The following is a 26828-nucleotide window of genomic DNA, read 5'->3' as shown; positions in this document are numbered from 1 at the left end:
CATGAAGTAATAGTCTCCATTGGTTTAATAACCGTTAGTAATTCAATAGCGCAGTCAAAATAACGCATCGGCGTACGTGTTCAAGGGGCATTATGTATCAGAATAGGGAGAACGTACTTGTAGATTTGTTTCTGTAAAATGTCGCATGCATGTCTGTCACGTCACAACGGGTTAACTGTTTCCCCTAGTAAATGTTTACAAGACCCTCCAATGCTCTGCTAACGCATATTTGTTTTGGGAGCAAGAAAAGTCTTTCCAATATCCCTTTGCCCTTTTCTCATAAGTTCGCTCTGAACTGAATCAAGCCTAGTTTGTGTCTGCACCCGTAAATGCATGTTTGATTGATTGACTTTTTGTCTTGTACAAATGCCACTTTTTGACGAAGCCACAGTACATGTATATCGATGCTGTTTAGAAAGTGTTCGTAGAATGCCCCTTTTCAGGTTATATCACAATTCTTGCTTTCCACATCTCCCTAAAATGACAAGCCAACCCTTGCAATAAGCTCATAAATATTATGTATGAAAGCAGAACAAATGAGAGAAATAGAAAAGCGAAAGGTTAAAATAAGATAGTTATGAATGTATGTTTGAAATATGAGATCACTATAGCTATGTGAATCTCAAATTAGGCCTCCTCCCTTGGGGTACTACTCTAAATTTATTGTGGATAATATAGTCTAATAGGCCTCTAAAAAGAAAATACCGTCGCGGGTCATAAATGTTGAGAAAAAATAATCACATTATAGTCATTTTGTGTTTGAACAAAAAGGAAAGTTTTCAGGCACTACATCACAGTGACATTACCGATTTAGCTAGTTGAAGTTCCAATACGTATGGTGATTACAACTTTCAAAAATTCATAACATTCTTATTTTTGTCCAATTTCGTTCACTTTTGTTACTGCTTCTCAGAGAGAAAGAGAGAGAGAGAGAGAGAGAGAGAGAGGCTCGCACCCCACCCCCCCCCCAAAAAAAAACAGAAAACGGTGAAGAATCATTAGATATCGATTTATATTATTATAACCGATTTTTATTCATTTTATTTCCATTTTTTAAGCAAATCACTTTCAGCCATCGGTTCAACATCTATTAATCAAACATTGTTGTTATTATTTTATGTGACGAATCGACCCCCGTCAATAATACGCGGAAATCTTCAAATATTATTTTACAGATTACAGGAATCTTCCAAGAACGGACATGTGATATGAATTTAGAAGCCGGACTGTCCTTTGGGAGGCAGTGTTTTTCAGTTTCTTTGTAATGTTTGTCATTGTGTTTTGATGACGGGAATCTGTGACATATTCCAGGTTTCCTCCAACAATCATTGCTCTCTCCATCTCTCTCCTTACCCCTATCTACCTGTCTCGATGTCCCTCAATCTAGCAGTCTTTCCAACCACCTCTCCCTTGCTCCCTCCCCCCTCCCCCTTCCCCCTCTCTCTCTCTCTCCCTTGCTCCCCCACCCCCTCTCTCTCTCTCTCCCTCTTTCTTTCTCTCTCAATTGTGCGTTTCTACTACATTATACTCCTTTTCTCCTTTCATCTAGCACATTTTTCATATATTGTACCATTATCACCAGTAAGCCAATATTTCCACGCTTCATGTATAACAAAGCATAAATCTAGTATGTTCCAATCACTATTCTTTTTATTGTCAGAACAATTTGTGATAAGGCTACACCGTTGTGATCTATGTCTATTACCAGTACTTATTTTACTTGTATGTAAACAAAATAATGAAACAATCCGTCAGCATTTTCAAGAGTGTGTGCAACTATAACAGTTCCATTGAAAGTCTTCTCTAGTCATATCTGATAAATAGAACCCCTCTTGAAGAAGACAGTAGGTTGTGTTTTCAGCTCAAGCTGGGATGTCCATATTCTCACCATGAGAGGGCAGCATACCAGATAAAAACACCAGCCTTCCTTGGACAACACCCAGCATGCTCTGGACCCTTTTTCAAAAAACCTGTCATCAATACCATTTAAGAAACTTTTTGAGTAAATTTTATTATCTCTGGGAATAACCTTGATAGGCCATTGGCCTTTGTTTTTTCCCACCACATTGTGATTTACATTGAAGATGTTTCATTTTAACGTTTGTTAATGTATATACATGAATGTATATGCATATAAATTGTACTTTTTTTTTTTTAAATCAGATGTGGAAATAAAACTTGAACTTGAACTTGAATAACAAGTTACAATAACTGTTATAAGCTACTGAAATTGTGAGATTTGATTTGCTGAGACTAAATTTGTCATAGAAATTTAGGAATTGTTATTGGTAACAAGTTTTATGAAACAGGTCCCTGAAGTGTCATTTCTTTAACCCCCCCCCCCCCCCCCCCCCCAAAAAAAAAAAGAATTATTATCTTGAGATATTGCAAATCACTAAGATTGACATGAAACACTAAAGAGAATATGCCGACTTCAATACACTGCATAGAGAACATGTAATAATAGTTGAGTAGCTGTAATGATGATGTTCTGGCACCGGCAAAGTAAAAAGATTAAGACGACATAATCATAATTTCTTTTATTATTTCTTCTTTGTTATTGGAATATCACAGCTTAGTTTACAGAGCAGTGAATTATATTGACTTTCTCAGAGGAGAAGTGAATATCCTGACATTAACAAACTCATTTAGACTGAATTCATAACTGCATTTCGAACATACAGAATAGATATACATATCACTAAATAAACCACAGCCCTCATTCCCTCGCCCAAATTGAATTGTAAACATGTGAATAACATGCATTTACTGTAGGGATTTTAAGTTTCCAATTTTGGTAAACATGAATGCATTCAATACAGAATTCTCTCATTCTCTCATGTGTAGAACGTAGGTTCACATGGGTTTACTGCCTAATATCTCAACAGGGCTTTAAAGGTACTATGTCCCTTTTGCAGCCAATCTCAAATTCTGTAGAACTTTGCAGGAATTATGAATATGTCATGTATGTCCTATCTGTGAAATTTAAACGTTAGCAGTGTCCTCATATTCAAATTATGCAAGGAAACCTGTTTACTTGCTAGACTTCACTGTCAGACATTATTGAGTGACTGACTGGCTTTTTTTCTTCTTTGGTAATAACATACATGAAAAGAGTTGTAAAGGGTACATGAGCATTTGTCTACATCAATAACCCACTTCTTGTGATGGTCAAGATTAAACTGATTGAAACTTTGCGGAACATAAAACGTATGACCATTCGGTACAATTGTCTGAACATCAAGACTATTACTTTTGGGCTCTATAGCCCTAAAGTCGATTTGACAACTAATAGTCATTATTTTCCCATTGAAGACATTTTTAAGCCCCACATTTTTTAGGGAAGTTCTAAATAAGTATTATCTTTCAAATGCAGTTGGAATTTAACTTTTTCATTTTTTGGGCTGCAAATGGGACATAGTATCTTTAAACCTCACAACCAAATTCCTTTTACATGATTAATTCATTATAGTCCTACAGGTTCCTCTTGTTGCTTAACTACCGGTATATGAATTTCTAATACATGTCCATGTACAGTATAAACCAGAAAGAAAGCTGCATTCCAGTAAAAAGTCTATTTTATGTCCCACAACTGTGACAAAATGAAATGGAGAAAAGTGATTTTCATATGCAGCCACTATTTTGTGGCGTAACCTGCTAGAATAGCTTAGAAATGTATAGAAAATAATCAAAACTCAGAAGTATAATGAAAACATAAATCTATTTAGCACTTTGCAAGATCTCACAATTATGGACCCAGTGCGCCTTTGCCATTTCTTCTGTATTCTTTTCTGTAGAGCACATATATATATACATGTAGATATGCAAGTATGCCCTTGCATTATGTGCTTTACAAAAACGTTTTAATTATTATTATTATCATGAAATGTTTTCTCGCTATTAAAGCATTCATGTAATGAAAAAGAAAATACTAGTATTTGGTTCATCTGATGAAAATTGAACACATTGCCTTGCTCTGTCTGGCAGTTGCAATGTCCGTCTATGATCCTGGCAAATCCTGCACGCATGTATCAATGCCAGTGATACGATTGAAATAAGTTTCTGAGGGTTGGACATCGCAGGACACCAAACAGTCTGACATCTTTGTTCACAGCCTTAATGATAAGATTCATAATAACAGAGACAGCTTATTTCTCTTCGCTAACTTGAATCACAATCTCACCAAGTATAATAAGGTGCTGGTCATAACAGAGATTTCAATTTGCTTGCTCACTTGATTTGTAGACCCAATGAGTATAAGCTGCAGGAGATGGACGATCGCTCTTTGCTGACTCACTGATTTCACAGAGTTATCATCAAGTACACATGTAAGGTGCATATCATAGTGGAGATAGCCGAATAAGCCGATCTCTCTTCACCAACTTGGGTCAAAGACTCATTGGGTATACTAAGTGCATCATAGAGATTACCATCTTTCTGTCCCCACTTCAATCAAAGACTCAATGAGTAGAAGCTGTTCAAGATACCAGGTAGCAGATCTCTGTTTGCCGACTAGGTTCACAGAGTCAATGAGTAGAAGCAGCAGCTGCACAAGATGCCAGATAGTCGATCTCTGTTTGCCGACTACGTTCACAGAGTCAATGAGTAGGAGCAGCAGCTGCACAAGATGCCAGATAGCCGATCTCTGTTTACCGACTAGGTTCACAGAGTCAATGAGTAGAAGCAGCAGCTGCACAAGATACCAGATAGCCGATCTCTGTTTGCTGACTAGGTTCACAGAGTCAATGAGTAGAAGCAGCAGCTGCACAAGATGCCAGATAGCCGATCTCTGTTTGCCGACTAGGTTCACAGAGTCAATGAGTAGAAGCAGCAGCTGCACAAGATGCCAGATAGTCGATCTTTCATTGCCGACTAACTTCACAGAGTCAATGAGTAGAAGCTGCACAAGATACCCAATAGCCGATAGCCGATCTCACTTTGCCGACTACATGTAAATTTACAGAGTCAATGAGTAGAAGCTGCACGAGATATTAGATAACCGATCTCTCATTGCTGACTAGGTTCACAGAGTCAATGAGTAGAAGCTGCATGTCATAAGAGAGAGTTGCTGGCTTCGTCTATTTCTATGCTGACTATGTGTTGACCAGGGACCATGGCAAGGCCTAGAACTCTCGGCTCCTCCTTTTCAGGTGAATCTGATAAAAAAAGCATAAAATGATGAATTAAATCATTGATGAACACTGCCTCGATGATGTAAGATCAATAGAAAGCTTTGAAGGCCACACTAAGATTATGGAATGTCACAAACTAAATCAAAGTTTAATGAACAATCAACCAACTTCAGATTTAAAAAGATTTATTGATCCCAGTTTTCAAACTTTCAAAAATATCTTTTCATTTTTTAATTTATTTAAAAACTTCTGTCATCCCGTTCCTCTCTGTCCTTTTTGCTTTGGCATGTTCAAACTTATCAAAGAGATTGGATTGCCTTTATTGGTCAAAAGTTGTTTAAGAAACAACTCTAATTATGTAGGCCAAGGCCTAAAACTAATTCAAACTCATATGATTGAACATCTGTTGTTATCATTAGCGTCATTTATGCTTTCATTCTTGTTTGTTATATTGATATGTGTAGTGGAGTTTAAAAATATGTGATTATAATTTTTCAATAAGTTTTCATAATTATTATTGATATCATAGTTATTCTGCAAAACTGGCTGTTACTATCATTATTACTAGCGGTATTACTAATATCATTTTTTATATATTATGATGATGATGATGATGATGATGGATGATGACGATGATGATGATAATGGTGGTAATGATGATGATGATGATGAATGATGACGACGACCACAACGATGGTGATGATGATGATGATGATGACGATGATGATGATGGATGATATGGATGATGACGATGATGATGATGGATGATGATGATGAATGATGACGATGACCACAACGATGGTGATGATGATGATGATAATGAAGATGATGATAAAAACCAACCACACTAAATTCCTACAACCCTCTGCAAGACTTTACATCACTTTACATCTTACCTGGTGGGTTCACGTACTCCTCACACGAGCCCAGGATAACGTTCCTATCCTTATCAGTGCAGATGAACGTGCCTACCAGCGTCCTGCCATCAGTCATCTGTATCCGCATTGGTTGATTCAGCCATGATTCCATTCTCTTCCTCATCTCTATTGCTCTGTCCGTTTCAAGTTTCTCCTGGTTTGGAGTGTCCTCCGGTGCAATGTTGGGCTTTGGTTCTCCTCCATTCATGGATGTACTGGTCTCTTCCACTGTTTCCTCATCCTGGGGTGGATATGAATAATAATAACTTTGTCAATTACTGTTATCTTTGTCAATTTAATACCTTTGCCCGTTTGCCAGCTTAACTTTGGAATACCCCACCAATAGGATTATGTCCATTAACGTCCAAGACCTAGGGTTTGAGTTAGGGATAGGGTTAGGATTAGGATTAGGTACTTTAATGTTACCTAAGAAACTTAAGTTGGAGCATCAAGGTGGGGTATTCTAAAGTTGCATCGCATAAATTGTGTTTTGCGTTTGTTGCATTTTCTAGCATTTTGCTAGGCCCATAGCATTGTCATAAACTCGATAGAGAGACTTTGGGGCTTGTTCCTAGAAACCAACGACAAGACAGTCATAACTTTATCCACCAACTACGGAGATGTCTCTGATCTTCCTAAACCGTTTCACGAAGAGCTCACTAGATCTCGTGAGATCGATAATATCGGCGAGAAGAGGAGCCACGACTTAGCCTTAGTCAGAATACCACCGGATTATTACAAAAGTAATATTAGGGAAAATGCAATTATCTAAATGAATTAGTAATAAAAAAAGATAAAAAATGATACCAAGAAATGAGAGATGCAATATACTTCCAAATTTGTGTAGATTATACAACAGAAGTACTTGTAAAATATAATCGTGAGTATTTCATTTCATGACTGGTGAATCAGTTTTGTTCTTGAGATGGGTACCCCCCAGCTATTTTCATTTGATAGTTTATAAAAACACACCAATATAGTATTCTTAGAAAAATACGATGTAATGAAATTTGTGTCCAATGTTTTAGGTGTCAGTTGAATAATCAAATGAAAAAACTTCAATATTCCAAACGTTAAAAGTTACAACACATGTTTTAAACTATTCATTTTACACATTTGAAGATAGAATTTATCTCGAAGGCAATATGGGTCTGAAAAGTAAAGGATCCCCTCCTTACTATGGCTTGCCTGCCGTGGCAGAATACCCATCCCTTCAAGGATTTTACAATGTGGAAATAAAGGCGTATAATCAGTTTATTTAAGTGGGAAAATCCTTAAATATAAACATGGCATATTTTCAAAAGATTATCAAATACAAAAAACAATAACTCACTGTTTAAGTGAATATGTAGAAAAATCATAGCTGGAGGATTTATTGTCCTTGTTTGCCAGCCATAGTCTACCCAATAAATGACATGTGATGGTGCTGCCCATCGACAAAATAGTTATGATAGAGATACGACTAGTGCTGTAGCCGAACCGCCGAACCGAACGGAAGTTCTCCGAACATGGCACTTCCGAACCGAACCGAACCGAACCGAACGCAAAGGCCTGGTTCGGATGTTCGGCAAAAAAAATGTAAACGTTTTTGCAAGCTAATAAACTTTTCATTTTGTACCTAATTTTCATGTTATGATTGCTCATATTATATTTACTTTTTTCCCATTTTCCGCCCTTGTGATTTATGCCTATCCAGTGGTGGGCTCAACTTCACTGGCGCCATTTAAATCCCAAATCCTGACCATGCTACGTCGCGATCGCAAGCCATAAACAAGAATACATGTGCATGATCAAAACAAGTTCATCTCAATTTGCTCAAACCCATCGCTACGTCGCGATCGCAAGCCATAAACAAGAATACATGTGCATGATCAAAACAAGTTCATCTCAATTTGCTCAAACCCATCGAACAAAAAATTAATATTTTAATTGTAACCATATCGGACAAATTTTACAATATAAATAATGTAATAAATATATATTATAGTATGGTATTTATTTATTCAGGAAAAATAGGGATTTTATATTTTTCCTATTGAAAATAAAAACTTATAAAAAACAGTTCTTGGCGAGCCTGAAAGTCTCTATTCAAGATGGCACCTTTTATGACTCTAACATTAGACAACAACCGTCTCGGGAAATCTTTTAAAAATATCATTTATTGACAAATTGAAAACATGATTCTTTTAAAATTGAAAATAAAACATGATTCAAGACGGAAATACGAATGTAAGTAGTATTTTTCTTCACAAATAATTACGTTTAGAGCAGTTTTTTAATGTGAAATTTGTGCTGGTCGGAAGCAGTGTGCAGAAGTCCTCCGTGCCGGTCGGGCCCGGCAGGGCGGGCGGCCTGCCCAGTCCCGACCGCCGTCGCTATAACTCTGCTTGCTATTAAATTACCGAACCCCGAACCGAACCAAGTTCGGGTGAAAAATCGCCGAACTCTGCCGAACCGAACCGAACACGAACATAGCGTCTGACTTACAGCACTAGATACGACGGTGTTGGAGGCGTCATAACTCCTTAGTCAGGATGTTGTCCTTGATGTTAGCAAAGAGGGCTTTGTGAAACACGTAGCGGACAAGTAGCTCACTAACGCTAATTTAGTCAAGAAGTTTGACTTATGACGGTTTCTAGGAACGGGCCCCTGCTCTCTACTCTACTAGTACTGTTTGAGTTAAATCTAGATCTGGATCTGGATCTGGATGTGTACGATGCAGGGCCCTACTGGGCATAAACGCATCGGTTGAGAGAGAGGGCGCGGGGTACTTAGAAGGCTCTGTCAAAAGCCTTCCTGAATGTGCTGGTTGATGTGGAGTTTATGGTGTTTTCATCCAAATGGTTCCATTCAATGATGGTAGATGGGAAGAATGAGCTCCTGTAGTTTTCAGTTTGTGCTCTGATGGGGTTGTAGCACTTGCTGTTGTTTGTCACTCGTCTGTCTATGATATTTGAGGTATTACAGTTTTCAAATTGTTTTGCACGGATGCGTCGTTTTGATTTGATTGGTTGAGCAAAGTTTTGAATTGATACATGTAATAATCGCATTAGCATTGCCCACTATGTGTTGCTGGTGTACCATGGTGTGGATACTAATCATGATTTATGCCAATATTATTAGGCAATTTTTAGTAAACCTGGTAAATAGAGTTTACTTTTTGTCTGTAGACTAGTAACTTTTAGACGAGCGCGAGCTAGACCTAGACCTCTAGACCCTCTACTCTTTTTATTTTAGTCAGTTAGTCAGAGTCAGACATGACAGAAAATGTGCTTTTTTATGTTGTATAAATTATTGTTAACCTCGGTCTAGCATTGTTTTAAAAGAATCATATCATACACCTCGGTCAATGTGGGTTTTAAAGGTGTAAACAAAATCAAACAATCTCGCCCAATGATGCGACACTACACGAAGTCGGGCCTCTGCACAACTTTCACGTAGGAAAACCGAGTATTCTTCTACACCATCGATCAAGTTCAACTCAAGTACCAGTGCAACTCTCTCAACTCGAACCAGTGCAATCGACTCATCAACACAATATCTGATCATAGTTATATTACGATATTTGCGTAGCACTAAATACAATACATACCATATCGTAAAAAATGGAAAAGATAGCTCAATGAACGGCGCAAAATCACTTTTCCTTCACAAATCTGACTTCGGTCTCCGACTCTATTTCAGCATTTATGTTTGTTGCATCGACGTAGAGGGCGCACATCCTGAACGTATTTGTACCACTGAACTACATGCATGTAATAGCATGGAATGGTCATTTGGACGCAAAGTGTGTATACGGTAGTAATGTTTGAGGAACGACCATAGACCAGGGATATCCCTGCATAGACTGTAGAGTTACAAGGTGGGGGGGGGGGGGGGGGGGGGGGGGGGGGGGGGGGGGGGGGGTACAACATGTATAGGGATATTATGAATGATAGGAAAACATAGACTACATGGAGCTAGAATATGGACCGTTTTCGTTACATACGTATCCCTTATTTAAAGTAAGCATATAATAGCGAATTATACATAATCTGTAATAAGGTTGACGTGAATTTGCGACAGGCACCCTCCCCTATATCAAATGCAAGGGTGAGAGAGAGAGAAAGAAAAAAAAAAGAGGGGGTGATCAGGAGATCTGGTGAGGGAATCCCCCACCCTCAGTATTCCCAACTTTGCACACAAAAAATGGAATAAACGCCTCAGGTCGGATCTATCTCACGGCATGCAGCCATAAGCGGATTCTGAAGGAGAACATCCCCGGTAAAATTTAAGTTCTCATGGCATTTCTTAACATAAAAAAAACAACAATAATGTTAATGATAATAATGATAATCTTAATAAAAATATTAACAATATATGAGTAATGGTGCTAAAATTCCACGTGAATAATGCGCTCAAGGCGCAAAAGAAAAGTATAATGAACATGAAAAAAAAAAAAAAAGTGAAACGACTTGGAAAATACGTTTACAAGTAGATCTATAGAGGAGAGCAATGTTAAACAAATGAGTTTTAGGGCATATCTCTCTATTACTATCTACACTTAAAATATTACAAATTTCTGCAGTGGCAACTGATTCCCGGGCATGCATGCGCAAATAAATTATCGACCACTCCCCCCCCCCCATGAATTCTTATATTTTAGGCACAACAAGCCATTTATAATTTGATGATCTTGATTGTCTAGGAGGAATATAGGCGTCAATAAATTAACATTGTACTATAAACAAAACTATCAACGGGAGGCCGTTGCTGCCCCTTGCAGCAAATTTTGTCACACAAAGCAAGGAACGATATGCACAAATTAAGGCCCCTGAAATATGATGAACCCTTGCCCCCTATTTCTTGATCTGGCACCTCTGGCCCTGCATGGGTCATCTATCCTGTAAAATCAGTATTGGTGTCGTAATATATTTCAATGAATGATCGTAATGATCCACTGCTAGTCCAACATAATTGAGGGGATGATTTTTTTTTTTTAATTGAGAGAAACCGATGCAAAGCATAGTGGTCAATGCTGCTATGTGTGATGTTTAACACCTCCTGGCTCCTGCACATTTTCCTGCAAAGGGCAGCAGCATTTGTAACTTCTAGAACAGGCGCGAATCCAGGATTTCTTAGGGGTGGGGGCCCAAATTTGAAATCAATTTGCAATTTAGTGTGCTGAAATTTGAAAAGCGTGCCGGCAATATTTCGCAGAGTGATTTTTTTTTTTTTTTTGCCCTCGAAATTTTGAAAAACCGCACCCCCCCCTCCCTCTGAACGCCAGGGAGGGGGGGGGGGGGTGGTGCGATTTTTCAAATTTCAGAAGCTCAGGGATTTTCAAATTATCGTCGGATGAGCATAATTTTATACCTTAGTTGCGACACTGGCAGGTCACGAATTGGCGTGGGGTCTAGGGGGCGGAGCCCCCGGAAGCTCATGGGTTTTGGGTAATAAATAATGGTCAGATGAGCATATTTTTATACCTTATTTGTGAAACTGGCAGGACATAATTTGGTGTTGGGTCCAGGGGGCGGAGCCCCCAGAAGCTCAAGTGTTATACATTAAATTGTAGTAATATGAGCATATTTTATACCTTATTTGTTACACTGGCAGGTCACGAATTGGGATGGGGTCCAGGGGACAGAGCCCCGGAAGCTCAGGGGTTTGGGGCAATAAATTACTGTCAGATGAGCATATTTTGATACTTCATTTGTGACACTGTCAGGACACAACTTGGTGTTGGGTCCAGGGGGCGGAGCCCCAAGAAGCTCAGGGGTTTTATGCATTAAATTATCTTCAGATGAGCATATTTTAAACCATATTTGTGACACTGGCAGGTCACGAATTGGCGTGGGATCCAGGGGCAGAGCCCCCGGAAGCTCAGGGGTTTTGGGCAATAAATTACTGTCAGATGAGCATATTTTGATACCTTATGTGTGACACTGGCAGGTCACAAATTGGCGTGGGGTCCAGGGGGCGGAGCCCCCGGAAACTCAGGTGTTTTATACATTAAATTAAAGTCAGATGAGCATAACTTATACCATATTTGTGACACTGGCAGGTCACGAATTCCGCCCCTCGGAAGCTCAGGGGTTTGGGGCAAAAAATAACCGTCAGATGAGCATATTTTTATACCTTATTTGTGACACTGGCAGTACACAATTTGGTGTTGGGTTCAGGGGGCGAAGCCCCCAGAAGCTCAGGTGTTTTATACATTAAATTATCGTCAGATGAGCATATTTTATACCTTATTTGTGACACTGGCAGGTCACGAATTGGCATGGGGTCCAGGGGGCGGAGCCCCCGGAAGCTCAGAGGTTTTGGGGCAATAAATTACTTTCAGATGAGCATATTTTGATACCGTAATGTGTGACACTGGCAGGTCACGAATTGGCGTGGGGTCAAGGGGGCGGAGCCCCCGGAAGCTCAGGGGTTGAGGGCACTAAATTATGGTCAGATGAGCATATTTTTATACCTTATTTGTGACACTGGCAGTACACAATTTGGTGTTGGGTTCAGGGGGCAAAGCCCCCAGAAGCTCAGGTGTTTTATACATTAAATTATCGTCAGATGAGCATATTTTATACCTTATTTGTGACACTGGCAGGTCACGAATTTGCGTGGGGTCCAGGAGCTGGAGCCCCAGGAGGCTCAGGGGTGTTATGCAATAGATTACGTTCAGATGAGCATATTTTGATACCTTATATGTGACACTGGCACTGGCACAAATTGGTGTTGGGTCCAGGGGACAGAGCCCTCAGAAGTTCAGGGGTTGAGGGCAATAAATTATGGTCAGATGAGCATATTTTTATACCTTATTTGTGACACTGGCAGGTCACGAATTGGCGTGGGGTCCACGAGCCGGAGCCCCAGGAGGCTCAGGGGTGTTATGCAATAGATTACGTTCAGATGAGCATCCAGAGCCCGCCTTAGGGCCATTTGTTGGGTTCGGGGGGGGGGGGGCATAGCCCCGGAAGCTCAGAGCTTTAGGCATTTAATTACTTCAGATGAGCATAATTATACCTTATTTGTGACACTGCAGGCAGGTAACTAAATGTCGTGGGGTCCAGGGGGCGGAGCCCTTAAGAAGCTCAGGGGTTTTTTAGGAATTTTATAACGGTCAGACAAGCATGCAGGGACCCGCCTTAGGGCCCCTCTAGTGGTCGAGGGGGTGGAGCCCAGGAAACTTAGAGGTTTTAGGCATTTAATTACGGTCAGATGAACATATTTTGATACCTTATTTGTGACACTGGCAGGACACTAATTGGCGTGAGGTCCAGGGACCGAGACCCCAGAAGCTCAAGCATTAAATTACCGTCAGATTAGCATCCAGTCGTCCGCCTTAAAGGAAACCAAAACCTTCATACTAAGTTACTTTTATTGTAAAGTTTAAGATATTTGAAAAATATCAGTGAAAATTTGAACAAGATCGGGCAAGGAATAAGGAAGTAAGAGCTTTTTTAAACTACTAGTCACTAGAGGGCGGTATTCAATTTGATGACCTCATCTGTGAACAACTCTTCATGCCTTTTGTACATCAAATTTCATGTTTTTCCTTCTTTCTTGTGATTGAGATAATGTACTTCCCTGAAAGCAAGATATAGAATGCTAAATGATATTCTACTTCACACGTTATGAAGTCGGATCAAGAACACAAATAAATACGAAGAAAACAAAAAAATTGTGAAATTTTATGTACAAAAGGCACGGAGAGTTGTTCACAGATGATGCCATCAAATTGAATACCGCCCTCTAGTGACTAGTCATTTCAAAAAGCTCTAACTTTCTTATTCCTTGCCCGATTTTGTTCAAATTTTCACTGATTTTATTCAAATCTTTTAAACTTTACAATAAAAGTAACTTAGTATGAAGGTTTTGGTTTCCTTTAAGGGCAGGGGTCCATGCAGTGGGGAGAGCCACCGGAAGTCAAAGGTTTTAGGCATTTAATTACGGTCAGATGAGCATATTTTGATACCTTTGATATCTTTCGCCTTTTATTTCCCTTTTTTTCCCCTTCTTTTTTCCCTTCTTCCCCCCCCCCCCCCCCCCCGGATCCGCCACTGTACTAGAATACTGAATGATGACAGAGAGTACCAATATGGCGGTCTCTTCCGCCTGCGATTTATAATCAGCGCAGTCACTTCATATTATTATGTGTCATATATTTCAGTGGTTCGTACGTACAACTGCATGCATCTCACGTTAAAAAGACGATTCAACTAAGAACGTCCTCATTTCTCGGTCTGTTGTTCAGTTCTAAAAGTTGAAAATGTCTTGGCTGGGATTGCAAGTTTCAAATCCAAATAACCCGGTTGTTTTCTTTGACATAACGATCGGAGGGCAGGTAAATATCCATTTTTATTACAGTTTGAAGTGGCCGAATTTGTATTTCGTAGTCCCACATGCTGATTTTCCCGTAGTTTATTATGTACACTGTATGCAGACTGTGTGGTGGTACTTTCGTACCCAGACATTGACCCGTAACTCCGGCGTGGAGAAACCCGTCTTAAACATACCAAAAATCAACTAAATCTTCATCAGTTGTTCAAATAATGGTCTTGATTTAAAAGTCGTTATGTTTCTTACCCCTTTCGTGTCAATTTTCTTATCTATTCTTTCAAGTTTCATTGTACTCGGCCCGGTTGAAATCCAAAATTAGTTTGTCCTGCAAACTGGCAAATTATGTTAAATGGAGCTGGAGCTGGAGCAGAATTATCAGTTGACAGCAGCTAGTGGTTCCTCCACAAAAAGAAGGAAACATAAACTAATGATGATTGATGTCTGATGATTCTTCTTCTTTTTTTCCAAGAGAAGAAAACAGTTGGATGTACATGTATGATGTAGACTAGTAGGTCTAGGTCTATTCTAGACCGAATTTTCCGTCTCTTTCGTTCGTTAGCCTCTTTGGGGTAGGGTCGGCCGGCTCTCTCTTTAGAGACGGAAACCGCCTATACACATTCCCTTGATAACGCCACGGCCATTTCAGGTCGTAGCGTTTTGCCCCCAAAATCCCCCAAAATGTCATTTTACCTCGTGCATTTTATATTGTAAATTAGGCCTAGACCTCTAGGCTATAATAAATCAGTTCCACTTACCAACTTGACTGAAATAATCAGTTTAATAGTCCCTTTTTAGGAATTTATGGGTCAAAATCAAAATCCATGTTCAAAAAAATTTTCAAAATGGATTTCGATTTTGACCCATAATTTCCTAAAAAGGGACTATTAAACTGATTATTTCAGTCAAGTTGGTAAGTGGAACTGATTTATTATAGCCTAGGCCTAATTTACATGTGGATATGCACGAGGTAAAATGACATTTTGGGGGATTTTGGGGGCAAAACGCTACGACCTGAAATGGCCGTGGCGTTATCAAGGGAATGTGTATAGACGGTTTCCGTCTCTAAAGAGAGAGCCGACCCTACCCCAATAAGAGGCTAACGAACGAAAGAGACGGAAAATTCGGTCTAGGTCTATTCAAATAGCTTAGTTTGAGCTAAATTATAGGGCCTAGAGAAAGGAATTCAGGCTAGTTCATGAGTTTGTGGTTAATTTGAGGCTTTTTCTTATCAATCTGGGTCGATTTCAACAGCCTCATGGCCCTGATTTATGTAGAGTTCTATTATTTATTTAAAGTGATCTAGCTAAAGGATATTAATATCCTTTACTCTTTGAAGGATTCTCTGCCAATGACCTAACTGTGAACATCTGCAAGAAAGCCACCTCTACTCATGGCTGTTCATTCCTTTAAAAGAAGAGGGGGGAGTAACTCTGAGTAAGGACAAAAAAATGGGGTTTGACAATTATGCTAATATGGACATAGAGATGAGAAACCTTGTCAAAATTATAACAAGATGACCTTTGACCCCCAAAAAGAAAGAAATATGAACCTAGACAAAATTTTGGAAATGATGACCCACAAGGCATTGGATATTCCAGACATTTAATACTGGAGTGGAAGTAGAATAATACAAAAATGATTTATATCACATGTATTACTACCAAAAAGTTTAAACAAAAATAATTACGAAGCGTATTATTGAATTCTTCTTTTAAGCTTATGTGAAAAAGTTACTTATAATATGTTTGATATGTTCTTTGTTAATGTGCAGGATATAGGTCGAATGAAGGTGGAATTATTTGCTGATGTTGTACCAAGAACAGCAGAAAACTTCAGACAGTTATGTACAGGAGAATTTAAGTAAGTGAACATTGAACAGTAATCTTTTTAGAATTTCAGTCTAATTTTTTTCTGGTCTCATTGAAAGTTCATGTAAATGTATATCTCTCTTAAACATGAAGAAAAAGAAGAAGAAGAAGGAGGAGGAGGAGGAGGAGGAGGAGGAGGAGGAGGAGGAGGAGGAGGAGGAGGAGGAGGAGGAGGAGGAGGAGGGGGAGGGGGAAGGGGAGGGGGAGGAGGAGGAGGGAGAGACAGAGAGAGGGAGGGGGAAGAGTAGTTAGGAAGTGTTTGGGATGTCATAGGTATTTGTTCGTTTTATTGTAGGTTAAAATGATAAAATCATTGCGTTTACCGGGATACTGCCTAAATATTCATCTCCATTCTGCAGCTGAAACGTTATAGTTGTTCATTTTTTGATGGCCTTATGATTAATTGTACACCCCTTATGTTCTCTAACTCATTTATTGAAGTGTAGCAGGACTGAACACTAGAACAGACCCGGTCAACTTGGACCCAGTGCACATTTGAACCCCTAATTCTTCATAGTACTTTTAAAGAACAGGAAGTTTTTTAAAAAAGAGGGAAAAAAAAGAAAGTGCCTGTAAGGATTGTTTATGAATGTATTTTGATTTTGTTGGAAGGAAAAATGGCATGGCGACTAGATACAAAGGAGCAATGTTTCATAGAGTCATCAAAGATTTCATGAGCACTAGAACAGTCCCGATGCACTTGAACCCCATAACCATATTACTTCATAAGAGGAATAAAAAACAAAACAAAACAAAAAGTGCCTGAAAGGATTGTTTATTAATGTATTTTGATTTTGTTAAAAGGAAAAATAACATGCCGACTGGATACAAAGGAGCAACGTTTCATAGAGTCATCAAAGATTTCATGATCCAAGGGGGAGATTTTATCAAGGTAAGAAAAGGGGTTCCACATTACCCAGTGACCTGCTGCGGAAAAAAGGATGATTGTTTTGTGAAAGCCTCTTTTGACCCATTCTTGCAAAAAGAATAAAAGACATGCCATGACTGTTCTCGTTAACATACGTGTGTAAGATAAAGAAACAATATTTGTTAAAGGGCGTCGCAGGGATTGCTCAGTGAAAATCTCAAAAAGGGCAATAATGTTGTAAAAATCATAATTGAAAACTTTCCCTAAAAGTGTGGTGGCAAAAAAATCACCAAAGCAAAATTACAGTCATTATTCTTTTCAAATTTGAATTTTACAAATTATGGCAGTGTTTTATTCACCCCATTTGTTGTGTTACAAAATGAGGGCTTCACTTTTCACCCATAGAGAAAAAGACCCACAAAGGCTTTTGATCTCATCTTGCTGTTTCTTTCAGATGAACTTTTTGATAGGTTTAGTTGGAGAGCTTGCAAATCCCTGATAGGTGCTTGTTTGGGTTGGAAGTGTATGAAAATGTCTTTTGTGATATCTAATATACATGTATACTCAGTAATATAAATTATAATATTCTGGGGAACTTTTTTAAACAAGGCCACCATTGGCTTTTCCTTTGTTCTCCTATTTCATTTGAAGTTATCGTATAAACTGAACATTCTCTGCCTGTGTATGTATATGTACTTGTATGTTTATTTGCTTTTGCTGTGTTTTTTATAAAAATGAAAAATGAATTAAACAAAATGAATGAAAGTGTACAGTTCTCATACCATGCACCATTTGCATTTTCTGTTGACATTTATTCTTTATCAAGTTTTTGCATGAAATGATGCCTAAACATGTTTCACTGTATAACATTATTTTACACAAAGCAAAATTGTTACTTATGGTAGTGCTTAAATTTTCTGTGTTCCATATCAAATTTTAGTTGAAAAGGTTGCTTGCAAGTAACCTCCAAATACAAAACATTTTTATAAGACAATATTTTGTAAGGATTGCAAAGCTTTTTCATCTTTTCTAAGCTTTAATTCTTTTCTCTACTCTCTCTAACTTTCAAACTCTTTGTGTCTATCCCTTTTCTTCCTATGTGAAACTGTTCTGCATGAACTGTATGTAATATATATGCGGATGAGTGCTATTTGGTGTGTGAATACGGGTGTGGTAAAGTTATTGGAATGAATGGGTGTATGTTTGTGATTTTATTACTATTGCCTGTTGATTAATTGTATTCCATTTTCATTCATGTGCATTTTATTTTGTACAGGGCCCTCCTAATACGGTTAGCTTTTGTTTCCTGAGGGGTCCATTATGTAATTATTATGGTACCCAGTAGGATGCGACCATCATTTTTGGTCGCACAGTTTTTGAGCGTCATGTAACGCTTGGCTGGAATGCTCCCCAGGGAGTGGAGATTGTGCACACAGTGTGAGCGGGCAAGCACTGAATCCGATGACCGGGGTAATAGTATGTTTGTAAAGCGCGTAGAGACATTTGTAATAAGCGCTATATAAAAATTAAATAATATTATTATTATTATTATTATTATTCTAATGGAAGCATAAATTAAAAATTGAATTGAGTTGCATTGTTTTCTACAAACTTCTCATTTCTTCCTCTTTGAAGGGTGATGGCACAGGTACAGTGAGTATCTATGGATCTAACTTTATGGATGAAAACTTCAAACTAAAGCATGATGGGCCAGGATTACTCTCAATGGTAAGGAATTCTTTTCTTTCTTTTTTTTCTTCCCAATTTTGTTTGTTAATAAGATAAGATATTAAGATAATGAGAATTTGATCTTGCCACTTGAGAATCAATACTGCTTTTCCTGCTTGCCCTGCAAAGATTATTCACTCAGCATTACCAGGGGGATGTTTCACAAAGACTAAGATCAACTTTAAGTTGACTTAGCTATGGCCGTTCATGCCACTCTTTGCTACCACCATTTACTGGCATTGGTCTCTCAAGAGACATACAAATCATGGTCACAAATCTACAGAATTTTTTTTTATGCCTCCGCCACCGAAGGTGGTGCCGGAGGCATCATGTTTTCGGGTTGTCCGTCCGTACGTCCGTACGTCCGTCCCGTTTGACCGTTATCACAATATCTCAAGAACCATTTAAGATTTAAACTTAAGACTCGGGAATAGTATTTATCACCATAGGAAGACAATCTGATTAGATTTTGGAGTACGTAGGTCAAAGGTCACAGGTCACAGAGGTCAACTTATGAAATTCCTTGTATTGAGTTTGTTAGCGCGATATCTCAAGAACCATTTGAGATTTAAACTTCAAACTTAAGGATAGTATGTATCACCACAGGAAGACGATCTGATTAGATTTTGGAGCACGTATGTCAAAGGTCAAGGGTCACAGAGGTCAACTTATGAAATTCCATACATTGAGATTGTTATCATGATATCTCAAGAACCACTGGAGATTTAAACTTCAAACTTAGTGATAGTGTGTATCACTATAGGAAAACAATCTGATTACATTTTGGGTCACGAGGTCAAAGGTCAAAGGTCACAGGGCTCATTATGTATGCAAAAACAGCTTGTGATCGCGTTATCTGAACAACCGATTGATGGATTCCTGCCAAACTTTAGTCATGTATGTATCTTGCAGAGCTGATGAACTGATTAGATTTTGGGGTCACGACGTCAAAGGTCAAAGGTCACAGGGCTCATTATGTATGCAAAAACAGCTTGTGATCGCGTTATCTGAAGAACCGATTGATGGATTCCTGCCAAACTTTGGTCATGTATGTATCTTGCAAAGCCAATGAACTGATTAGATTTTGGGGTCACGAGGTCAAAGGTCACAGCGCACATTGTGTATGCAAAAACAGCTCGTGATCGCCTTATCTCAAGAACCGATTGATGGATTCCTGCCAAACTTAGGTCATGTATGTTACTTGCAGAGCTGATGAACTGATTAGATTTTGGGGTCATGAGGTAAAGGTCAAGGTCATGCGGCTCATTATGTATGCAAAAATAGCTTGTGATCGTATTATCATTAGAACAGATTGATGGATTCCTGCCAAACTTAGATCATTTATGTATCTTGCAGAGCCAATGAATAGTTCATAAGATCAAAGGTCATGGGCTCATTATGTATGCAAAAATAGCTTGTGGACGCATTCTCATTAGAACTGACAGATGGATTACTATTTAACTCAGGAAATCTTGCAGAGCCAATGAACGGAGTAGATTTTAGGGTCATGAGGTCAAAGATCAAAGTATATATGAGAAATTGCTTGTAATCACGATATTCTGAGAACATGTTAATGGATTACAATTGAACATGAATTTGAAAAATTTCTTCCGTTTCGGTTTGTAAAATTGCTCTATGACGGAGGCATCATTTTCGACTGCGCGCAGTCGAATTCCATCTAGTTTTTTTTTATAATTCATTATTGAAGGAAAAAATATTATCTAAAGATCATAATGGTGAGAGCAACCAGTGGCATGAATGGCCTGCCATAGTTAAGTCCAATTAAAGTCCATCTTAGTCTTTGTGAAACACCCCCCTGGTTACCGTATAATACACCTAGGTCAAGAGAGACAACTGTTGCCAAAACACCTTGTTCAAGGATAACAGCCCAAAGCAAGAAACGATCTTGGTACCTTTGAATGCACTATACCACAATGCTCCCCCGATTCATGTCATTTCAGGAAAAACAAACAAAACAAAAACATTGGTGCAGGTTCCTCCTATGAAGTCAGTATTTATCTACGTAATTATTTAGGTAGTGTGGCAATTCGAATTACGACACGACGTATATCCATGTTTTTGACGGTCTCCTGCTTCCATACAAGCCAGGATGAAGACCGTACTGTTCAATGAGGAATAAAGGAAATCATTTGCCCAGGAGATAGATGGTCGTGAGACTTGAACATCAGTAGCAGAATTCAGAAAATCATCCCATATTAGTCTACCATTGCCACTCTTGATGCAGGTATACAGGGCTGTCAACTTTGGGGAACTGCTTTGAGGAAGATTGTATGCCAACATTTTGTTTGCTCAACAGGATTTTTTGGGGGGAGGTGGGTGTTGGGTTAAATTTCAAAAAAAAAAATCAAAAAAAGAATATTTTTGGTGCTCACTGCCCCCCCCCCCCCCCCCCCCCCCCGAGCAAAAAAAAAAGGTTAAATTGTGGTTACCATGTTTGGAGGGAGGTTTTTTCATAAATGGAGATTCTACATTGAAGCGGGAGAAAGGGATGATGGTGGCGGGAATCTCCCGCTTCAAGCTGGTGGGACGGCGGGAGAATGAGCGTGGAGGCGTGAGACTTCCTCCAAATGCAAGAGGGTTGACAGCCCTGGGTATAGTAAAAGGGTACCTGGTAGGTAGAAATCACTTGAATGCTTTTAGAACCCTAGGGCAGCTGGTTTGTAGCCAGGGTAATGATAGTACTCTGTAGGCACTGTTTGTATCCCCTAGAAAAATAGGATGTTGGCAATGTAAATGGAGCTATTATCATTGTCATTACCGGGTATTATTTTGTTTGTTATTGTTATCAGGCTAACTCGGGTCCAGGTACTAACGGATGTCAGTTCTTTGTGACGTGCGCCAAGTGTGACTTCTTAGACGGCAAGCATGTGGTCTTTGGCAAGGTGATAGATGGACTTCTGGTCATGAGAAAGATTGAGGTATGTGCAGTTCTTTTCTGTTTTTCAGGGGAGGAGGTTACAAAAGTGCATCCACTCCTGAGGAGACACAATGGCTCAGTGGTAGAGCAGTGGGCTTGTAATCTGCAGGTCCCGGGTTAAAAACCAAGTGGATGCGCCAGTCCCCTTTGGTATGGCATTAATCCCAATTACCAAGTCCCCTTGAGAGAACTTAAAGCCATCAATCCCCGGGGTTATTTATTATACTAGCATGCTCCTGCTTTCTTCGCAGTCAGGTAAAACAATCAAAGCATCAATTAAGATATCAGAAACATTTGATGCAATAATAATAATATGGATATTTATATAGCGCCGGTATCTGCCAGGGTCTGACGCTCATGGCGCTGTACTATTTAAGATGGAATCTAACTTTTAGAATGATGCAAAATCTCCTGTACATTAGGTATGTCAAATTGTAATAAAAACAAGATGAGGACAAAATGAAGATTTTGTTGTTGATATAATGTCCACTTTGGCAAAATGTGAAAGGAGAAGAAAAACATTTTCAGGTACATGTACTTCGTTAGGGTTTTTTTTTTTTTTTTTTTTTTTTTTTTTTGGGGGGGGGGGGGGGTCAGGTAATGTTACCCTCCCCACCCCCCCCCCATCTTCCTAGGTATTGCTCAATTACAATTTAATGTTGTGTATCTTATTTCGGATAATAGAATAGATGTTAACAATCACAACATCTCACAACATGTTGTAACCAATACTCAAGGATTGAGAAGCGCTCAACTGATCTTCCTGTCCATTCAATGTCTGTGCCTAGGAGGATTGTACTATTCATATCGGCTTGGCCAGGACCTGACTCATCTATTCTTTGTATTATTCTCTCAAAGCTTACAAAACTGTGTTTGGGAATATAATTTCGACTTCCTGATTAGCTTAATTTATCTGAAATAGTGCAAATAGTGCATTATTCAGGACTGATAATTACCCGACATGACGAAAACTCGTCGTTTAAAATTGAAACCCCCATTTGACTTTCACCATTTCTACTTGTACTAGAGCTGAGATTGTGATAAGCCCTAAGTAAACACTAGCGCTGTAATCCACCCCCATCGAGACCTTGATGAGGTGATAGCGAGAGAGAGATAAGCATGATACAAGGGGAAAGGAAGGGAGAAGGGAGAAAGAGACACATGCAGGGGTTCGCTGCCAGAGTAAAAATTGTTGTTATATCGCCAATTATGGGTCATTTTGCTTCGTTCGAACTTTCATTTTGGTCTTCATCTAAATTATTAGTGACTTTAGGACATGAAAATATCTTAAAACAAGTAAAATACTTATTTTCTACTTCTCATTTCCTTTCAGGCAGACCCCAGTAAGAGTTTGTTTACACTAGTATTACGTAAGATGATGTAGAGTCCAGCTGCAATCCAATATCTTAATCTCTCACTCAAAGCCTCAAGGCTCTGTCCAAGTTTTTAACGAGAGAATTGAAAGTGGGGTAGTGAGACCCCATCAGATTCCCATTGGTGCCTGTGTAGCTCTCTCAAAGTTTTAACGAGAGAAACGAAACTGGGGTATTGCTACCCCACCAGATTACAAAGTTTTAACGAGAGAAATGAATCTGGGGTAGTGCTACCCCACCAGATTACATTGACTGCTGTGCTATAGTGGTGGGGTATAGTTTTAACGAGAGCTTTTCGTAATGATTTATATCGGTTTCCTGATTTATTTTTTTGTTGATTTTTCCCCGTTTTTTTTTTTTTTCTTCCCGATTTTACCCCTATTTTCCCCTTATTTTCCAGATTTTTTCTCTTTTAGTGCTCACTATCACCCCTGATTATTACATGGTGATGAGAGGGTTAACATGAAAGAGAGAAATGCAGGGTCAAAGTCAAGAAATGACTGTTCATAAAAGATACAGGAGATACACAAGACGTGTATCATCAAGTTTAGTTTCAGGTTAGATTCAGTTTATAAGATGACTTCCTCCACTACAGTTTGTCTTTTAGGACAACACTTGAGAGGTCATTGCAATTAATTATTCCAATGGGTAAAGAAAAATAGATATATATTACTTTCATATATATATACTGAAGGGATTGAGCATTAAAAGACCTGTAGGCCTATTGTTGATCCCACCAAGCGCGTAGCCAGGATTTCACTTTAGGGGGGGCGGTAGTGAGCACGCGGTGCGTGCGAATCACTTAAAGAGCGCGCAAAGCGCGCTCCCTAGGGGGGTGGGTGCAGGGAGGGGGGAGTTTCCCCTTTGAAAGAAGACGATTCGTTGTACCTTTCTCGACTCATAATCCTTATCTGTATTCAGTCCCTCCCCTCTCTCACGCGAAGCTTTGACGTTTCATTAAATTATTAGAGAAAGAAGACGATTCGTTGTACCTTTCTCGACTCTTAATCCTTGTCTGAATTCTGTTCCCCCCCCCCCCCCCTCTCGCGCGAAGCTTTGACGTTTCATTAAATTATTAGAGAAAGAAGACGATTCGTTGTACCTTTCCCGACTCATATTTCTTAATTTGAACTCAGTTTCCCCCTTCCCGCGCGAAGCGCGGAAGCTTTGACGATTCATTGTACCGTTCTCGACTCCTTTTCCCTTTTTCTTCCTACGTCCTCTTTCTTTTTTTTCTTCTCTTTCTCTCTCTTTTTTTTTTGGCCGGCGTTTTGGGGGGGGCGACCGCCCCCACCGCCCCCCCCTGGCTACGCGCCTGGATCCCACCCGTTCTGTTGTGTAATACTTATGTTGTATTCTTGTTTGTATTTTGATTGTTTTGTATTTGTATCATATTGTGGAAAACTTGAATTGAATATGACATTGAGAAAATGGGGGGGGGGGGGGAGGGGTTTTTTTTCCTTAATTTTATGTTGTCTTCCTATTTTTTTATTTGCGTATTGTTTTGTATCGTTTTCAGTTATTTTTGAAAATAATGATGGCTATCCATCCAGCTACCTATTGATTGATATTCTTTGTTTGGTTTTCAGAATGTACCAACCGGACCAAACAACAGACCCAAGATTCCTGTGCTTGTCTCCCAGTGTGGGGAGATGTGATGATCAGCCAGCCCAGCTCAAAGACTGTTTTATAAGTTCCTTCAAGACCTCTCTACTCTCCATGTGAGGACAGCAAGAATTTGTACATGTTCCATAAATGGATAAATCCAAATGACAGAAACACAAAATGGTAGCCATCGGGAATCTCGGGATGCAGATCTGTCAGTCAGGTTCTTACTCAACTGCCCACCAATGTTTGCCCCTTTGTGATGTCCCAAAGTTCTTACTACAAGAGAGTGGAAGGCCTAATTTATTCTGGAACACCCAACAATGTCCTGGTGATACTACATGTACTTCACTTGTTTGATACATCCGTCTGTGACAATTGATCTGCGGTCGACATCTTATGCAAATCGAATTTATAGCCCTAACCCTTGACCCAACACTTATGCCTGACCCGAACCCTAACCTGGAACCTAATCCCAACCAAAGCCCACATCGTCTGTTGTTCAGATTCAGAAGGGCGTCAACTTTGTGTTGCCGTACATGGGTTAACGTCCTTCTGGCTCCAAAACAGGCAATATCCTTGACGAAATATAGATGATCAGCGTATGGTTTGACATAATACACAAGCACTATCATTGTATGGATCAAACTCAAGACTGCCACATTGATACACTGGTACATAGTACCCTGAATGTGTGACAAAATTCAAATTCATTTTTTATTTAGTTATTTATTTACCTCTTGTGGGATAGATCACCCATTTCAGTACAAGTGCTGCTTTTCATCGGGTTCACCAGCAGTTCACTACCGGTATTTATTTAAATAAGCACCATTCAGATATGATCCAGCAAAACCAAAAGATGACGTGAAGTGTAATAAGCGCCACATTACTGAATCTTATAACACAGAGTTTGGTGAATATCCCAAGGCCTTTATTTCACGCAGTTTCCACTTATTTACCGCTGCCGTATATTTAGGGGGGTTTACAGCGTCCTATCTGGACGAGCCTTTAGTCGACCGAAGCCCGTAAACAGTTGAAACTGACCTCTACATAATGAGTTGTGACCTGACATGGCTGGTTGCTTTTATTTGGCAACATTCCTAAGGCAGGAAGAGACGCTACTCGAAGTGTCTCCATCATGATTAAGATATCAGTGTACTTTTTTTTATGTAAATAAACTTTTTTCTTATGAAATGGTGAGCCATTTTCAGGAAGTTTTTGTTTGGCATGAATTGAGAGTTTTATAAATGACAGAATTTAAAAGCAGGGTATTTAACTGACATCACTGCAACTTCTGTAATGTATTTTAAATCGCAGTCTTTCGGTGAAGGTGTACATAGAGCCACTTTCGATTCTTGTACCCAAACATATCACTCACGCTTATCAGTTTGTGATGCATTGTGGGACATGGCTGTTGACACATTGGGACATTGTGAGCAGCAGATGGCAGTACAGTCAAACCTGCTTTAGTGACCACCTGTCTACAAAGACCACCTGCCTACAAAGACCACATATTTTGTTTCCCTTGAAAATGTTTAATTGAAACGTACTAAAGGAACCTGTCTACAAAGACCACCTGTCTACAAAGACCACCTGTCTACAAAGGCCAATTTTTTTTGTTTCCCTTGGGTGGTCGTTATAGACAGGTTTGACTGTATATACGTAAATCTGAAGTAGTGTCAGTAGAATACCCTGCCTTTAAGATTTAGGAAGGAGAGATGGTGAACAAGGAAAGGAGAGTGGGTAGGGAGAGTAAGAGTTCACAGCAGCGTTTAATACATAAAATATGAAGACAAAAAATGGAAAATAAAAATGGCATCCCGTTGAAACACACAACTCACATTTCCTTGGGACATTTACAAATTTGATACTTCTGATTGTTCCGCGAGACACTTGGATAAGGGCCATATAGTGTGGGATGAGACAAGTCAAGGAAACTTGCAAATAGGTGTAGGATATACGAATAGAATGATAACAGGAGTCGAGACTAAAAGAAAGTAAACTTTCGAATGAAATAAAACTTACGATGTTTATGACGATATGTGTACACAGAGTGAGAAAGAACAATAAATCA

At 39.2% G+C, this 26828-nt stretch overlaps 2 protein-coding genes across 2 annotated transcripts; one reads left to right on the top strand and one right to left on the bottom strand.

Annotated features, from left to right (window-relative positions):
- Window positions 1-3560: 3560 nt before the first annotated feature.
- On the bottom strand, window positions 3561-9767 carry LOC762575 (N-alpha-acetyltransferase 38, NatC auxiliary subunit). The gene is made up of 3 exons (XM_001198253.4): window positions 9642-9767; window positions 6029-6290; window positions 3561-5156 (listed from the first exon to the last, which is right to left on the bottom strand). The coding sequence occupies exons 1-3, from the start codon at window positions 9642-9644 to the stop codon at window positions 5053-5055; spliced, it is 369 nt and encodes a 122-aa protein (XP_001198253.2). The 5' UTR covers window positions 9645-9767; the 3' UTR covers window positions 3561-5052.
- Window positions 9768-14195: 4428 nt separating this feature from the next.
- On the top strand, window positions 14196-25948 carry LOC580627 (peptidyl-prolyl cis-trans isomerase H). Its single transcript, XM_030987250.1, has 6 exons — window positions 14196-14378; window positions 16146-16234; window positions 17047-17134; window positions 18746-18838; window positions 21649-21777; window positions 24739-25948. Exons 1-6 carry the CDS (start codon window positions 14304-14306, stop codon window positions 24805-24807), a joined length of 543 nt encoding a protein of 180 aa, XP_030843110.1. The 5' UTR covers window positions 14196-14303; the 3' UTR covers window positions 24808-25948.
- Window positions 25949-26828: the final 880 nt, after the last annotated feature.

Source organism: Strongylocentrotus purpuratus, unplaced genomic scaffold (assembly GCF_000002235.5).
Source record: "Strongylocentrotus purpuratus isolate Spur 01 unplaced genomic scaffold, Spur_5.0 spur5_scaffold_16, whole genome shotgun sequence".
Taxonomy (NCBI): domain Eukaryota; kingdom Metazoa; phylum Echinodermata; class Echinoidea; order Camarodonta; family Strongylocentrotidae; genus Strongylocentrotus; species Strongylocentrotus purpuratus.
This window is presented reverse-complemented; position numbering and strand designations above follow the sequence as displayed.

Excerpts from the sequence above, each read along its gene's own strand:
- LOC762575 (XM_001198253.4), bottom strand. Across the intron at positions 5,157-6,028 it reads GGAGTACGTGAACCCACCAG|ATTCACCTGAAAAGGAGGAG; the intron begins GTAAGATGTAAA and ends TTTTTTTATCAG.
- LOC580627 (XM_030987250.1), top strand. The coding sequence starts at position 14,304 with ATGTCTTGGCTGGGATTGCAAGTTTCAAATCCAAATAACCCGGTTGTT. Across the intron at positions 14,379-16,145 it reads ACATAACGATCGGAGGGCAG|GATATAGGTCGAATGAAGGT; the intron begins GTAAATATCCAT and ends GTTAATGTGCAG. Across the intron at positions 16,235-17,046 it reads TTATGTACAGGAGAATTTAA|GAAAAATAACATGCCGACTG; the intron begins GTAAGTGAACAT and ends TTTTGTTAAAAG.